Source organism: Parasteatoda tepidariorum, chromosome 10 (genome assembly GCF_982258835.1).
Source record: "Parasteatoda tepidariorum strain Cologne lab strain chromosome 10, Ptep-v5.0, whole genome shotgun sequence".
In the NCBI taxonomy this organism is placed as follows: Eukaryota; Metazoa; Arthropoda; class Arachnida; order Araneae; family Theridiidae; genus Parasteatoda; species Parasteatoda tepidariorum.
Window position 1 is genome coordinate 87461654 of NC_141764.1, and position 17514 is coordinate 87479167.

Below are 17514 nucleotides of genomic sequence, written 5' to 3' on the forward strand. Positions count from 1 at the left end.
AACTCAACATACATTTTTATATACATATTATTGCAGTTAAATTAATACATTATTTGAATCAATTACATTACTTACATTAATACAATTCATACATTACATACAATTTAAATATAATTTTTAAAACCGGTGGAAAATCACCCAAAAAAGCTAACAACAACAATGGTATTAATTATCCATCATTTTATAGTATGATGTAAGATTTCTGTAGCAGTTACAGCAATTTGACGGTGAGAATCGCCTGTATAAATGTTTTTTTTTTTTTTTAATTTATTAAGTTTATCTATTTATTAAGTTCTTTCTAAAATCAAAAAATAATCTATAAGCTACTAAAAAGAAATAATTTTTTGAATTATATGTGATATGTAAATGCATGTGCAAGGTAAAAAAAAAAAAGCGATAGCAAAAACAAACTCTATCAGTTAAGTACTAAAACACCTTTTTATTCCTCGCTTTACAACAATGATTTTCATAAATATTTTTGTTTTCGTAAATGTCCATGGAATTACTATTTGTTTTTCTAAATTTAAAATTAAGTTCACTATTTTTCGATCGTGACTGAATTTCGATAGATCGTGACTAGACGAGTTTCACGCAAGAGTTCGTGTAAAAAGAAATATTGTTTGGATATCTCTAGATACTGCGAGGATATAGTTGTTAGAGATAAGGTTGGTAGAATCGCTATTATATTAAATAAAAATAATAAAATTTAGAAAATTTTTTAACTAAACAAGAACTTAAAAAGTTAAAATAATTTACTTTATTTAAATAAAATTTTTAAAATAAACCGATATATTTATAATTTTAAAATATTGCTTGGATATCTCTAGATACTGCTAGGATATTGCTGGAAAATAGTTGTTAGAGATAAGGTTGGTAGAATCGCTATTATATTAAATAAAAATAATAAAATTTAGATAATTTTTTAACTAAACAAGAACTTAAAAAGTTAAAATAATTTACTTTATTTAAATATAATTTTTAAAATAAACCGATATATTTATAATTTTAAAATATTGCTTGGATATCTCTAGATACTGCTAGGATATTGCTAGGAAATAGTTGTTAGAGATAAGGTTGGTAGAATCGCTATTATATTAAATAAAAATAATAAAATTTAAAAAAATTTAAACTACTCAAGAACTTTAAAAGTTAAAATAATTTGTTTTATTTAAATATAATTTTAAAAACCGGTATATTTATAATTTTAAAATATTGCTGGGATATCTCCAGATACTGCTAGGATATAGTTGTTAGAGATAGGGTTGGTAGAATCGCTATTATATTAAATAAAAATAATAAAATTTAAAAAAATTTAAACTACGCAAGAACTAGGATATCTCTAGATACTGCTAGGATATTGCTAGGAAATGGTTGTTAGAGATAAGGTTGGTAGAATCGCTATTATATTAAATAAAAATAACAGAATTTTAAAAAAATTAAACTACACACGAACTTAAAAAGTTAAAATAATTTATTTCATTTTTGCCAGACTTAAAAAACGAAAAATGTGGGAGGCATAATTTTCAAAAGGTGTGGAGGTAGGATAAATTTCGATGGTGATAAAAGTGATGCCCCGTCAAAATTACATGCTCGTTTAAAAAATGTTTCAGAATGTTAGTTCTTAAAATTTTAATTTAATAAGTTCCATGATATGGCAATGAATTCTGTTTGTAGTGGTCAGAAAACCATTAAATTTGTATGGTCTTCCAGCATTGAACTCACATTAGAATTTGAGCACATTAGCTGGTTGAAAAATCTTAATTTTGATTGACAAGCTGACGGTAAAATAATAATAAATTCTTCTTGCAGAGGTCAGGAAATGATTGGAATTTAGGTCGTAACCACCTCCAGTAGAGGTTTAAATGCTCTACTTAGTCGGAAAGTGATTAAAGTTTTACCGATTAAAAAATTTGATCGCTTGTTAATTAAAATTTATAAAAAAGTAAAGAATATTAAATAAAATAGATACTAACCCTTTGACGAAGATGGAATTAAAATTAATTGTAAAAAACTAAAAATTAATTAAAAATAAATTTTGTAAATTAAAAATTAAATTAATTATTAAAATTTTGTAAATTAAAAGTTAAATTAATTATTAAAATTTTGTAAATTTGTATTTATTATTGAAATTTTGTGAAAATTCAATGAAAACTAATTGTTTCTTTGAGATATAAATAACTGCAAATTTGAAAAATTATTATTTGGAAGGTTTTAACTTTTACGCTAAAAAAGTTTCATGCTGTATTTCAAAACCATAAATTATTAAAATACTTAAATACAATATTCACTCATTTTGGCCTGAATTAATACAAAATAATGAAAAAAGTATGAAAATTATGTTTAATGAATATTCTGAGTCAAAGGGTAAAACAATAAATGATACATTGAGGTTAAATAGTTATGAGCCAAGGAGTAAAATAATATTATCTTAAATACTTGTTGATTTCTTTTTTAAGAAATGAAAGAAAAATTAAAAGATATATTTTAATAGATTATGCAATAAAGTCATAAAAACATACTCTAAAATAAATAAATAAAGAAAGAAATGAAACAACTTCAAAAATTCGGCTTAATTAATTAATAATAAAGTGGTTTCAGTTTAGAATTTTGGAGTAAATTAATAAAAAAAATAATGAAAAAAAGTGTGAAAATTATTCTTAATTAAATATTTTTGCGTTAAATCGTTAAACAATGGATAATACACTGAAGTTATTCGAATATAAGGTGAGCAGTAACATACGATTATCAGAAATGCTTGTTCCTTCTTTTAAAATGTGAAGAAGAATAAATAATAACGAGATATATTTTAATAGCTTATTTAATTAAGTTATGAAAACATATTCTAAAATAAATAAATAAATGAAACAACTTTATAATATCTATAGCTTAGATGTTTAAGTGCATTTAATATTTAATTTTCAACACTTTAAAGTAGTTTTTTCTTTTCAGCTATCATTCATATACCATTTCACATAAGCCCTTTTTGTGCAAGTGACATTTTAAACGGAATTTTTTAAGTCCCATTTTTAGGATTGATAGACATCTAAAAGACCGACATGAGATAAGGCTATCTTATGGTCAGCACCTCTTCTCAAGATAGCGACCTTATCGTCTTTCCCACGATTCTCCCGTCTTTTTTTATTTCTTTGGCGGCGAAAAAAACTATTTTCCTTCCCAGTTTTCGCCGAATTCTGTAACTCTATCGCCAAACAGTATCTGTGTCATGGGTTACTAGAAATCTGAGAACTTACCGTTTCAATGATTGCTTTGGCGTGGATGATATGTGAAGATAAAAAAAGGTTACTAGAAAAAAAAATATTTTGTGAAGAATTTAGTAAAGAAGCATATTTAAAGGGTAGATCATAATCATCATTATAGCACACCCAGTAGCCGAAAGTGTGAATGAGTTTTTTTCTAGCTTTTACGATATAGAAAGTTGTTTCGAATTTCAGTATATATTTTTATTTTTTTTTATTTTATTCGGGTAATATTTTAAAAGCAAAAGTGCTCGGATAGAGTGAAGAAATACAATATGAATTATACCCCCAGGATAGGTTCCCGACCATTTTTAGTTCAACATTTACCAAAACAAACTTTTTTTCAGCACCCCATTGATGTTTACAAGTATTTATTACGTAATTAAAAAAAAACTTTTTATACATTCCTTATTCTCAATTTTATACACATTTAAAAATATTGTTAATTTATTGAAAATGTTTACTAAGTAATGATTTTATGTTTGAAATTTTTCTTATAAAAGTAGCTCTTACGTAAAAGAGAATTATTTGCTACGAACTTCTAAGTAAAAAACATTTAAGCAAAATTATTTTAAAAATCTCAAATTATTTTAACATTATGTTCATGATAAATTTTTTAAAAAAAATCCAAATGTTTTGTTAAAAATTTTAAAATTTTTTTTTAAATTTTAAAAAGGAAAAAAAAAATCACAGAGAAAAATTCATCACATCGAGTTTTCTAAAGATGAGATAATTTTTTTTGCAGAACAGTAAGGTAAGTGTTACTTTCCCAATAGAATTGGTTAGTAATCTTTTTCTATGTAAATTTTTCCAATGAATAACATGTATTGTATGCAAAGTTAATTATAAACAAAGCAAAATGAAATTAATACTTTTAAAGTGTACTTGATATTTAAACATTTTCTTATGTAATAATTTTAAACATCCTCTAGAATGTCCCAACACCTCCCTTGAAGTCTTCAATGTATATTAGAGGGTAATAGCTCCCAAGTAGGAAACCTATGATTTATACCTTCACAATCTATGTGTTAGGGAAGTACGGGAAATTTGATTAATCCCATTTTTTAAATAAATATTTAAACATTTACATTTATTCAGATGATGAGCAAAGCAGTAGATCAAGCAAAATCATGTCGCCTGAGAATTTTTAAATCTGGACAATAGCTTAAAAGTTGTGTTTACGAAAATGAATAGAGCTCGAAATGCGTTGTTACGAAAATGATAAAGTGAATAGAGCTCGAAATACGTGTTTACGAAAATAGATAGAGCTCGAAATGCGTAGTTACGAAAGTGGATTGAGCTCAAAATGAGTATTTATGAAAATGGTGAAATGAATAGAGCTAGAAATGCGTGTTTGCGAAAATGGATAAAGCTCGGCATATGTGTTTACGAAAATGGAATAATATAGATTCCACTAGCGATCTGCCCCAAACCCCCCAAGGCGAAATCAGAGGGAGGATAACGAAGGGGTAAGTGTGAATAGAAGACTTGACAAGAGTAATAGTCAACTGGAGGGGTTTAATAGGGGTTACTTTCAAATTTTGCTTGGCTTATTTGTAAGTAGCCAAGAACTTAAGAAGGATTTTTACAACAAGAAAGGTTAACATAAATTTTGTTCTTGGCTCGTCGTGAATTTCGCCAAAACTCACATCGGACATTTGGCGATTTTATCGAATTTCGTCATCGAACATATCATTCCCGATATTTGTGATTTACTTGAGCACGTGTGATTTTTTTTAGAAGAGTCATGTCTAGCGTGGAATTTTTAAAGTCGGAGAGAGGAGCCAAACTTTTAGTCCTCAATGGATATATATATCACTTGCGAAGAACGAAAGATAATTTTAGTTTCTGGAGATGTAAGCATCGGAGCCCAAATACTTACTGTAGTGCACGCGTAAAATTAGAAGATGAGGCTACTGTTGTCAGTGAATCAGGGATTCACAACCATGAATCTCATGAAAATGAGGTTAAGAGAATGAAATTCACGGAGAGTTTGAAAGAGAGAGTTGCTAAAGAAAAAAATACTCCTGTGCAGCGACTTTACAGGTAAGTCATAATTTTAAACATTTATGTTACAATTTTAAACAACTATTTGCTTTTGGTGAAATCAATATTTTGCGATTATAATTTTTTCAACTATAATAGAGGCAATTAAAATAACTTATGTTGCACAAAATTGAATTAAGTGATGAATAATGAAATGATAAAGACTGTAATTTGGTTAATGACGACCGTTTTTCTCTTATAAATTTAAATTGTTAAATGAAAAAAATACTGATTGTTGCCAACTACATTATGAATTCACACAGAAAAATATTTTTCCCCACATCAAAGTGCAGTAGTAACTAATTGTTTCTTGCATTAAGAGAAATGAGTCAATTTTGCAATTAACTCCTTTAACCTTAAGTAAACTATTTAGTATTTTTTTCTCTAAAAGTCTATTATAAAATATATATAGTTAAACATAATTTTAAAATCTCATAATTTCAAAAAAAAAAAAAAAAAAAAAAAAAACACTTATATCTAATATTAAATAAATTATTATTTCCTACATAAAACTATTTTTGGATAAACAAGTTTCATGAAAGAGTTTTTTGGTAGTTATATTCAGGGTTTGTTGATTTAAATCAGCTTGATTTAAATCACGAATTGAATCATGATTTAAATCAAATGATTTTTTTTTTATAAAATCATAAACTAATTTTTTTATATACATATTGATTTTAAAAGTTAAAAAACAAGTGTTTTAAATTATTGATACTTTTATTTTCGTTTCTTAGTTTTAAATAAATTGCTGCATTAATTAATTTTAGTTAACGAAATTACCTTTTTTTCTTGGTCTGTGTTAAATTCCAACTTATCTGAAATTATATTTTTAAAAATCTTTGGATTCTTGAGACTATACATTTTATAGATTATATTATATAGTATATAGTACAGATTATAGTAAACATTTAATGCTGTCTTAATATAGACTTGCATAGCTGTGGAAAGTAATTAATAAACATGAATTTTTTTAAAAAAATAATGCAAATAATGTTAATTAAAATTCTACCTTTAGAATGAAAAAGCATTGAATTAAAATATACATTTTATTTTATTGGTGGAAAATATATATTTCTGAAGCTTGAAAAAAATTCCAATGAGTACATAGATTTTTAAAAATTTTTTTAGCTTACCTTATCTATTTTGATATAGAATTAAAAATGAATATTTTAATATAACAAAATATAGATTAAATATTTATTTATTTTTTTTATGAATGACTACATTTATAAACACATTCTGTTACATTTATTTGGTCATTTTAAAGATCAAGAGAAAAAAAAAGAAATCACAAATTAAAATTATAGTTTGTTAAATGCAACTTTGCTTTAATAGTTAAAGTACAAGGGTTTGTTCAAGCCAAATTTACTACAGTTTGGTGGTACCATCACAAATTCAACTTTAGGAAGAACGGTAGAATCATTTCACAAAATACTTTTTTCTTAAAATTTTATTTTTGTGTCTCGTAAGAAATGATAAATCCATATTTTTTTTCATATTTGTGTTGATTTTTTAAAATAACTTTTAATTTTCACAAATTATGTCTAAATTTTCACAAAACTGGTACCTCTCAGAAAAACCTAGACAGACCCCTGAGGTATTCTTTAAATTCTCTATTTCATCAAGTCTTTAAATTTCAATCCTACATTTGTTTCACAATGGTTGCTATGCATTCAAGTCATAGTTTTAATATTAAAATTTTTAGTTCTTACAGTGTATTTGAAAAAACATAAAAAAAAAATCTGATTTAAATAATAAAAAAATACCGATTCAAATCAAATAAATCGGATTTTTTTAATTTTTTTTTTTTTAACTAAATTAAAAAATCTTGAACCCTGGTTATATTGTGATTAAATTATATCATAAAGTTGATTTTTTATAGGATTCGAGAGATAGTTAAGGCTTTGAACACAGTGTTTGATATTTTATTTAGCTAAACAATATAACTTACATTTTTCAGCAACTAGTTCTAATCAATGATTTCAAATAAAAATATTTCTCACAAAAAATATACACTTCAGGATCATGAAAATTATGTGAATTTTTAAACACACACAAACCTAGATTGAATGAAAAGCTCATTAGTTTACAAAGTGTCTACTCTCTATGGAAACAGGGAAAACCTCCGATTCTTAGAGAATTTTTTAAAGAAACCATACTCAACTATGTAAATTCTCAAAATATTAGCAATCGATAAAATGATGACACAAAATAACTTAGTGCGTTCATATCATTAGACAATAAAACTGATGTAGAGAATCATATCTAGTACACGTCATCAGTACTATTTACATAAATAATTTTAATTGTTCTAAAACAATATAAATGTTTATATTTATATAAACATTTTTAAAGTAGTCTTGAAATTGTAATACGAATTTAATAAACATGAATTATAATTTTTACATATTTCATGTAGACATAACTATATTTCTGTCTTATTCAATTTTGTTTATTATCATTAAAAATTTATATGTGAAAAAAATGTGCAAATTAAGATGCAAGCAATTATTATAACAAATTTAGGTACTGTTGAATAAATAAAATTTTTACCACAGGAAAAGATAAGCGAATAGAAAATTGTCTTACAGTTGATTAGTTAAAAAAAAAAATTTACACATTTTTTAAAATTTTTTATAGCAATGCTGTAGCTACTCATGCCCAAAATATTGAAGATGCCGCATGTTTGCCGGACTTCCCAAATATTGAAAAAAGGCTGTACCAAGCAAGACGGGCCACACAGCCAGCACTCCCACGTGAGATCGACGGCATAGTCTTGCCAGAGCTTTACCGAAAGACCAAAAAGGGTCAGGATTTTCTTCTAATAGATGAAGGAATGGCAGATGATCGATTTTTGGTAAGTATTAAATTTTTTGAATGTATTAATTTATTTGCAATTCAGAATTTTTTAAAATGTGAGGGAGGTTAAAGGAATCATGACTCATACAACAAGCATAATTTTTCTATATATTAGATTGTGAAGACAGATAGTATCAGAAAGATAAAGTTAAAAAAGAAAAGGGTAAAGAATTACAGTTTTTGCCAAATGTATAAGAACTTTAAAATGATTTTTCTTTAAAGTTACAATTAAATAATAATTATTATTTCAAAAAATACTTCTAAAATGTTGAGTTATATGTAAGAAGTTTGAAATTTTGTTATCTCAAAACAAAAGAATTTTTGTGACAATTTTTAAATTATTTATTTTGGTCTTTTAAGTTGTTAGCTACATTAATTAGCATTAAAATATGTCATTCTTTAATTAGCATTAAAAAATCTTACTCCCAGAATGCTTTAGATGTAATCAGGATTAGGATAAATGGTTATTTTAAACAAAAAAATCAAACATCTTATTTACAGGTTTGACAAATGTATCTCTCTTTCATTTATTTAAAGAAATTGCGTGTAAAAACTCTATTGAATTAGCAGAGCTATTTTTCTGTACTTTTTGTTTATTAATGTTATTATATGCAAATGAATTGTACTATAAGAATTCTTGTGGTAAGGAAGGTTTTATCTTTCAGGTATTTTGCACGACAGCAAATTTGGAAAAGCTCTGCGAGACTAACAGTATCTGGCTGGATGGTACCTTCAAAATTGTTCCATCCTTATTTAACCAACTTTATACCATCCATGCCAGATACATGGGGGAGATGTTCCCTTTCGCTTTTGCCCTACTTCAGGACAAGCGGAAGGTTACATACAGTCGCCTGTTCCATCAGCTTGTTCTCAAAGCTTCAGACGCTGGCCTCAGTTTTGCACCTGAAACCTGTTTGCTTGACTTCGAAAAGGGAGCAATAAATGCCTTGAATGAAGTCTTTACAGACACAAACATTAAAGGGTGCTACTTTCACTTTGCACAAAGCATCTGGAGAAAGGTAAATGAAACAGTTTATAAAATATTTCTAATGTTGTATAAATTTATGTAAGTGTATGTTTTGTATTCTCCCTAATTACCCACCAAATTCAATTCGTTGCTAAATTAATATCTTCTCCAAATTTATTTGTAATTTGTGTTTGATTGTCCTTGCATTCCAAATTTTTTTTTGCAATTTTATAATTTTATTAAACCACCTTGTCTGTAATCACTTCCTTACTGATTTGAAGTCGTAATGATGCAAATTTTAAAGCCCCACCTATGAACACAGTCATACAAAAATTTCTTTTCGACAACACAGACTTTGTAGAAATAGTTACTTGGCATTATACATAAAGTCACTTCAAACTTAATATTAATACATGATTTTTAAAACAATTTTTCAATACTTAACATGTGTTTATCACCCCTTGTACAAAAATATTCAAAAAATAATATAGTTAGTATATTCAAAATCAATAATTTTCAAATTAAATAGCAAAAGCATCTAACCAATAATAATCTAATTATCGTTACTTGATGTTCATTGTATGTGATCAGGGGTCTGTTTAGAAGAAATCAATAAATCCTTCCCAGGAAGGGGGGGAGGAGAAAGACAGATGTAAACGAATTAAGTTTTGTCTTCTGCAGACGATTATTCTATCATTCGTCTGATGTGAATATTCTGCTTTCAGCAGTATAGGCTAAATACCAAATATTTGTATGTTGCACCTCTAATTTAGTAGCAGCAGTTGTTAAGCAGAATCTTGTATCTACAAAAACAGCCCCTGTGTATATAACTTCCCTTTGGAGAATTGGAGGTGCTTTAGCTGGTCCTGATTTGCATTAATTGATTATCAATAAGAATGTATTAAAATAATTACATATTTCATTTCTTTTAGGTGCAAAAATTGGGGCTAGTGACTGCTTACAGAAGCGATGAGACTACAAGAAGGTGGATCAGGCGTCTTGCCACACTCCCTTTTGTTCCTGCCAGAGATCTGGATGCTGCTTGGCTGTTGCTGCAGAATGATGCTCCTGCAGGCATCGCCACTACTAAGATGCACGATTATGTTGTAGATACATATGCTGATAGGGATTCTTCATATGAAATGTAAGAATTTTATTTTTGCATAATAACCATAACTGTGCACATTGTTTTAAATATGAGGGACTCGATTTCAAGGAGGGAAAAACCACTATAGAAAAAAAAATAGGCTACATTAAGAAACGTTTATTACTACAGTATATGTCAATATTACCACACAAAAAATTATGTTTAATTGAAAGAATTTGGCACGTAAAAGGGCAATTCAAATAGTTGATACTGTAATTTTTATATTTTAAGCAGATCTCAATATTTAAGTTGCTTACAAAATAAAATACACAAAAGAGTAAACATCATTTTTAGTTTATTTGTCATCATGATACTATTCTTTATATAAAAGAGCACAAAGTATGAAAGTTTTTAGAGCATTTTAAATATAACTACAGTCAGACCTTTTAACCGATTCCTTAGCAGTTCGTAACTAAGCACGTAAATAGTACACATTATGATTTATTAAAAATGGTAATACAAACGAAAACGATCGGTCATAAATTAAATATTTAATTCAATAAATTTTAACAGAATTAGTAAAGAATTTAAAAAAAGTTAGATTTCAAAAAAAAAAATTTATTAAAAATAGAGCTGTTTACAAATTTCCCCAAACTGTACATACATACTTTACATCTCACCTTATTTAAAATAATCATTTATGCAGGTCTGTCTCGTTTTTGGTTTCATTTTTCGAACAATGTCTTCTAGATTTTGTAACTTCTCGAAATGTTCCTCAGCTCCCTCATGGTTTTTAAAAAAATTTCGTATGTCATTTATTGCATTGAAGGCTTCCACTTGGGTTACAGCTACTGACTCAGGATCACTCTTATTGTCTTCACTGTCCACAACTTATGAAACAATTTCAGAAATTGCAACTTGTTCATTGGCTGCAACATTTTCCTTGAACTCGAGAGGGGTAATTGCCTTGTAAGGAAGTTAAATAGGCTTTTGTTAGAAAAGAGCTCCCCTCGCCTCAGATAAAAATGACCTTATAAGCGATAACAATATTTAAAACTTGACCATATATCCGATAATCTGTAACAAAGAATTCCTATTCAGTGAGCCAGGACTTTGGAAAAGTGACCTTATATCGAGGTCTGACTGTATTAATAATAATTCACTATATTTTGTATTCAAATAATTGACATAATCATAGGAGTTAACTAAATATTTATTCAAAATATAAAGTTAGCTGCCATTGTATAAAAATTATGTTTGCGGCAATATGTATGAAATCTCAGAGTGTATGAGATGATAACCTATAGATTTTAATAAAAGAAGAGCTAGCATAGGCCATAATGACTTTACTTATTTATTAAGAACATTACTTATTTAGGGCTAGAAAATGAATTGATGTGATGTCTTTATTACAAATTTTATCTATACAAAACGGTTAAAAAATATTACTTAATTCTTTTATGTATTAAACATCATGCTAATAAAATATTTTGTACCTTTTTTTTCAGAGATGTTTGGAACCACTTTGACAGCGGGAACGATCGTACAAATAACCCTGTCGAGGGATGGCACTCAAAACTGAATAGACGAGTGTCATCCTCTCGGTTGAACATCTTTTCTATGATATCCTTACTACAAGAAATTCAAGATGAAAATGAAGGGAGGATGCTAATGCTGCAAGCTGGATCAGCGAGAGCGAAAAAACAAAAAACCATATATCGGGAAATAAATGAAAAAATTAGGGTGGCAAAGGAAAATTATTTAAATGGTCACATTTCACTTGAAAATTATATTGATCAAATATCGTATTTAACGCCTTTAAAACATTAAAATTTAAATTAAAATAAAATAATAAAACTAATCAATATTAATTCATTTTATTTCATCTTCATTACCTATTTATTTATTATATCAGTTCATTCCTTAAATAAATACTAAAAATATACATCAATTTAAAATTGCATAATTCACAGACCTTTCACCTTATGTGACATTTAAAATTATTTTTTGCCACCCTAATTTATAGGCATATGCAAAAGTTTATTTAATAACTCTAATTAATAATTTCTCATCCAATTAAAATGTCAATTTTCTATTTTTCCCAATAATCTAAGTAAAATAACATAGTTAAAAATTTTAATTTAAGTTTATAAAATAGATTAACCAATACAGTTGCAGCATTAGTATTTTCCACAGCATTATGTATCTACAACAGCAGCATCTTCAAATTTCTCCTTTCTTTCAAACTCTCTGCGAAAACCTCTTCCCTTAGCCAGGAATTTTCCTGATTTAGACCGATCAATTGTCTGACAACAACAGCTTCATCTTCTATTTTACAAGTGCATTACAGTGAGCATTTAGCTTCGATGTTTACTCTCCTCAACGATAACTTATCTTCAGTTCTTCGTAAGATGTGATAATAATCATTCAGGACTAAAAGTTTGGCTCCTCCCACCGACTTTTTTGTAATTATTTGTTGTGTACATAAAATTTATTTTGTGATATGTGAAATATTTTAAGATATTTTCCAATTCTGCTTTGTAATCAATTTCAGTTATAACCGGAAAAGAAATGTGTATAATAAAAATAAAATTTTGCAAAAGTAATGTGCATATTTTCTTGAAATATTAACAGAGTTCATATCAGAAGAAAAGATCCAAGGAGTAGCCGATGAGTCCTAAATTTTAAGGACTTATTAAACTTTGTAAATGTAAAGTAAAAAACTTAGTGTAAAAGATAGCTGGAGTTTTTTTTTTTTTTAAATTAAAAAACAGCTATTATAAGGAACTCACAAAAATTTACAGTCGCCAAATTTTTTTTATAGTCCTTTTTAAATAAATTTTGACTTTGTGAAACTTAATTAAGAAAAATGAATAAAGTTATCAGTTATAACTTTTACACATAAATACATTTTCCAGTTTCAAATATTTTAATAAATCTTGTTAAAGTACAGATGTTTAAAATTAACATAAAAACCAAACAATCTTATATTTTTGAATTTGAAAACATAAGAAAATCTAAGGCATTTTATATGGAAAAAAAATCATAGTAAATTATTAATTATGTTTGCTTGTAACATGTAAAAATTAAAATTTTTTGCTGTTGATTTTTTCTTCTAACTCTTGCAATTCATTTTTTTTTCTTTCAAAGTTTATCTTAAATTTATTAGATTTTGACAGCTAAGTCATATCATTTAGTTTTCCTGTTTGGACAGCAAATTCACCAGCGTACTTGGAGTTTATAAACAGGGGTCTGTCCAAGTCAAATTTACTACCGTTAGATAAAAAATGAACAGCACTGTCTTTGTCTATCAACAAGACATAAGGATATATATCTTGTTGTAATTTATTTTATTTACTTAATAAATAATAATGACATTTATGAATGTATCAAAAAAAGACCAGGATAGCATTAGCTAACCTAAGTTAATTTAACCTTATAACTACCTTTAGCTTTTCTGCATGAAATTATAGCTGATCTCTAAAATTCATTGCGAATTATTGATTCCAAATTTTTTTACAATTCTTACAGAAAATGACCGGAAATAAAAGCAATCTATAATATTAAAAATGGAATTCATTTTACAATTACAGTAAGTAGGATAATTTAATATTACTTTATAAAATAAAAAGCTTTTTAATCAAAACAAAACTATCAGCTTTTTCAACAGACTGTTGCCATATTTTTATAAAGTTATATATTATAATATTCTTTCCAGGCAGCAGTAGCTGAGAGACTAATAATCCTTTGAAGTGAGAACGATTTCGTAAAATTCTACACCACATATTAATTCCATTGTTTTGTTAATGAGTCTTATGTATTCACATGGTGCGATTCGCTTACGGAATCACCCGTTAATGTGATCATCCTGCATGCAGCTCCTAGACATTCGCACGCGCGTCTAGGGCAATCGCATGCATACAGTGTGAATGTTCCCTTATCACCTTGGACGCGGTATAAATCATTTTCCACCCGAATATTAACCACGGCTAGTGATTCTTGTTCGAAATTATTGTTCAATTGCCTTAATTGAATCATACGAAATCTTTAATACTATTTAGCAATCAAATCTGATTCATTAAAACTTAATTTAAAGATATAAATATTGGACGTGAGAAGTAAGGGCAAGCATAAGTGAAGAAAATTCTTTATAGTGCTATTGTTGTTGTTAATTTACGTCGCACTAGAGCTGCACAGTGGGCTATTGGCGACGGTCTAGGAAACATCCCGGAGGATGATCCGAAGACATGCCATCACAATTTCGATCCTCTGCGGAGGGGATGGCACCCCCGCTTCGGTAGCCCAACGACCTGCACGCGAAGTCGAGCACTTTACGGTAGCACAGTTTAACGAGGACCCATACAGCACACCCTCGGTCCCTACGCAGACTGATCCAAGTGGGTCACCCACCCGCACACTGACCGCAGCCAGTGATGATTGACTTCGGTGATCTGCTGGGAACCGTGTCCACTGCGGGACCTTTATAGTGCAAAAAACTTTACAGTACTTACAACAAAAGCTATGTATTTCCCCCATTAATTTGAAGAAAATACTATAACTGTGTAAATATTCAACGAAATACAACAAAAATATTGGAGCATTTTCAAATTAATTGCAAAACTTTTGATTTTGGGGATTAAGTAAGGGGTTTAAAATCGATAGTGTTAGTTTTATTTTTAATGAATGTTTAGCACTGATTAATCACTGTTAAACAGTGTAAAATAATTATTTTAAATATTATTGAAAGAGCAATGACGGCTTAAGGGATATAACGATCGATGCCAAATGAGGTGAACTGGGTTCGAATCCAGGGATGGCTGGCCAACTCGAATTTTCCGCACCCGGCTCACACCGATCGACCAGTTGATAGTACATGGCAACGCCGGGGATTTTCATCATTGAATGGTTGTGTTAGTGTTATTTCAATCAACAATGGCAAAATTTTAGACATTGAGACGGTGATTCCAAAGCATATGCGACGGTTAAAGACATTAATGGTGATAATACTGTCACAAAACTCGAGTGTATTGGACACATACAGAAAAGAGTTGGATCCTGGCTGCGTAAGCTGAAGAGTACTAAAAAGGGACTCGGTGGTAAAGGAATACTAACGGATTCATTTATCGACAGATTGCAGAATTATTACGTGATCGCCATTCGCAGTAATGTTGGGAATCTTGAAAAAATGCAGTCTGCTGTAATAGTTGCATTTTATCACTGTTGTTCAACATCTACAGAGCCAAAACATGGCCAATATCCTGTAGGTGTTGACAGTTCGTGTAAGTATCAGCGTGCGAAGTTTTTAAATGAAGAATATTCTGAAGTATCTAAGGCCTTACCCCAAAATCTCATCAATATCATAAAGCCAACCTATTTTGAGTTGTGCGATCAGAAGCTCCTAAAAAAATGCCTTCATGGTAAAACGAAAAATGCCAATGAGGCATTCAATGGTTTTTTGTGGCAAATTGCCCCAAAAGAGACATTTGTTGAACTGACAACTTTGAAAATGAGTGCAAACGTTGCAGTCATACAGTTTAATGAAGGTTATCGTGGGATACTTTCGATATTCACTCAGTTAAAAATCTCTCCTGGTCGATATACATTAGCAGGACAACATACTCTAGATGCTGAGAGAATATTGTCGACTGTGAAAGACATTCCTCGGCAGATAGGAAGTTCAAACGCAGAAAACTCAGAGCCTTCAAAAAAAGAAAAGTGTCTAGGCAGGAGAAGAAAGAAGGTCCCACATATAAGAAAGGCGAATTTTAAATTACAAATTTAAAATATCATCTGTTTTTTTTTTTTTAAAGCTATACATATATCCGATATATTAGTGCATATTGTTTCTTTTTATGATTTCAAAGGTTTATCGCCTTATTTATTATTTGTAATATCTGTCTTATTTGTGTTAAAAATTGCTCATATTCACAATATCAAAATTCTTAATAACTTTTTTATTATTAGTATAACGTATAGTTATTAATTGTCATAGATGCATTTTTAGTTATTAGAATTATAATTCATAAAGGCTTTTTTTTTTCACTCCTTGCAAATGTTTCTACCGGTGCCTTTGGGTTTTGTTTAAAGTGTTTTGTAAGTAAAATTTCAGATTCTGAAATTAAATACTTGAAAATTATTATTGATATAAAATTTGTCACAAAACCCAATGTATGAAAAAGGAAAAAAATATCAATAAAAGTTGTGATATAGTATTATTTTTTACATAAATTTTAAATATTCAGAAAATCAGCTAAATATAAGATATAATATACTTTGGAGGCAGGAAATTGGTTAGCTAAAATAATTTTATTTCGCATAGAATCTAATATTTTATAATGCAGAGGAAACAGCAACCTCTTGTATTTTTATCAGAGGTTGTTCAAGGTAACGTTAGATTTTACCAATTTTCTGATGTTATCTAATATTAATCGAATATAAATGTAAGTTTTTTTTAAAAAATAAATAAATAAAAGTGCCTGTTCTACTATGCTTTACTTATCTTGTTTACAAAACATTCTTTGTTTACAAAATATTTGAGGAAAAATGTGTTTTTTTTCCATTATTTTTTTTACTTGCAATGTGTTTTTAATCTTACTTCTAAATAAAGACGTAAAAGTGCTCATCATATTGCTTTCCAGAATAGGCGGGAAAAAAACACTTCATTTTTAATTGATATAAAAAATATTTCATAAGGAATCTATCTAAAATATTTATTTCATACAAAATGAAGAAGAAAAGCGTTCTAACACTTTTTTTCTGAGAATCGTAAATACACACCAACTTTCGTGCCAGAATTCAAATTATTTGTGATCAATTTTAAAAGAAATGAAAAAGGTGAAATTTACGTTCTAACTTAAATTAAGTACATCTTAAAAAATTTTTCAAGATAAAAAAAACAAAAAAGCAAATTCAAAACTTTTAAAGGTGTATTCACAAACACTGATGTGAAAAATGTATATTCTCGAAAGAATCGAAAACTTTCTTAGGAGGCAAAAGAGAAAAAGCATCATTTATTTTATTATTTCTTTATGAATAGTTTAAATAAGAAAAATTCCTTTTGACAAAAAGAATAAATAAAAACAACTTATTTTTTTTAATAATATTTATTATTCATAAATAAATATCTAAATGAATGAACCTGCACAATCAAAGAAAATAAATTTAAAAAAATTCCTTTTGACAAAAAGAATAAATAAAAACAACTTATTTTTTAATAATATTTATTATTAATAAATAAATATCTAAATGAATGAACCTGCACAATCAAAGAAAATAAATTAAAAAAAATTCCTTTTGAC

The 17514-nt window shown here is 28.0% G+C and overlaps 2 protein-coding genes across 4 annotated transcripts in view; one reads left to right on the plus strand and one right to left on the minus strand.

Annotated features, from left to right (window-relative positions):
* The window catches only part of LOC147803071 (notch-regulated ankyrin repeat-containing protein-like), a 56979-nt gene extending 42702 nt beyond the window's left edge, over positions 1-14277 (minus strand). The window contains exons 1-2 of one of the 3 annotated variants that reach the window (XR_015429726.1): positions 13663-14277; positions 6489-10358 (exon numbers count right to left, since the gene is read on the minus strand). The gene's annotated coding sequence lies outside the window, so the exon portion shown is untranslated. Of the gene's footprint in view, positions 1-6488; positions 10359-11712; positions 11851-13662 lie in introns of those variants that run through there. The other 2 variants (XR_015429727.1, XM_087153287.1) reach the window with 2 other exon arrangements.
* LOC147803072 (uncharacterized) lies at positions 3401-12822 on the plus strand. The gene is made up of 5 exons (XM_087153286.1): positions 3401-5303; positions 7944-8160; positions 8828-9181; positions 10062-10273; positions 11725-12822. Exons 1-5 carry the CDS (start codon positions 5005-5007, stop codon positions 12044-12046), a joined length of 1404 nt encoding a protein of 467 aa, XP_087009412.1. The 5' UTR covers positions 3401-5004; the 3' UTR covers positions 12047-12822.
* Positions 14278-17514: the final 3237 nt, after the last annotated feature.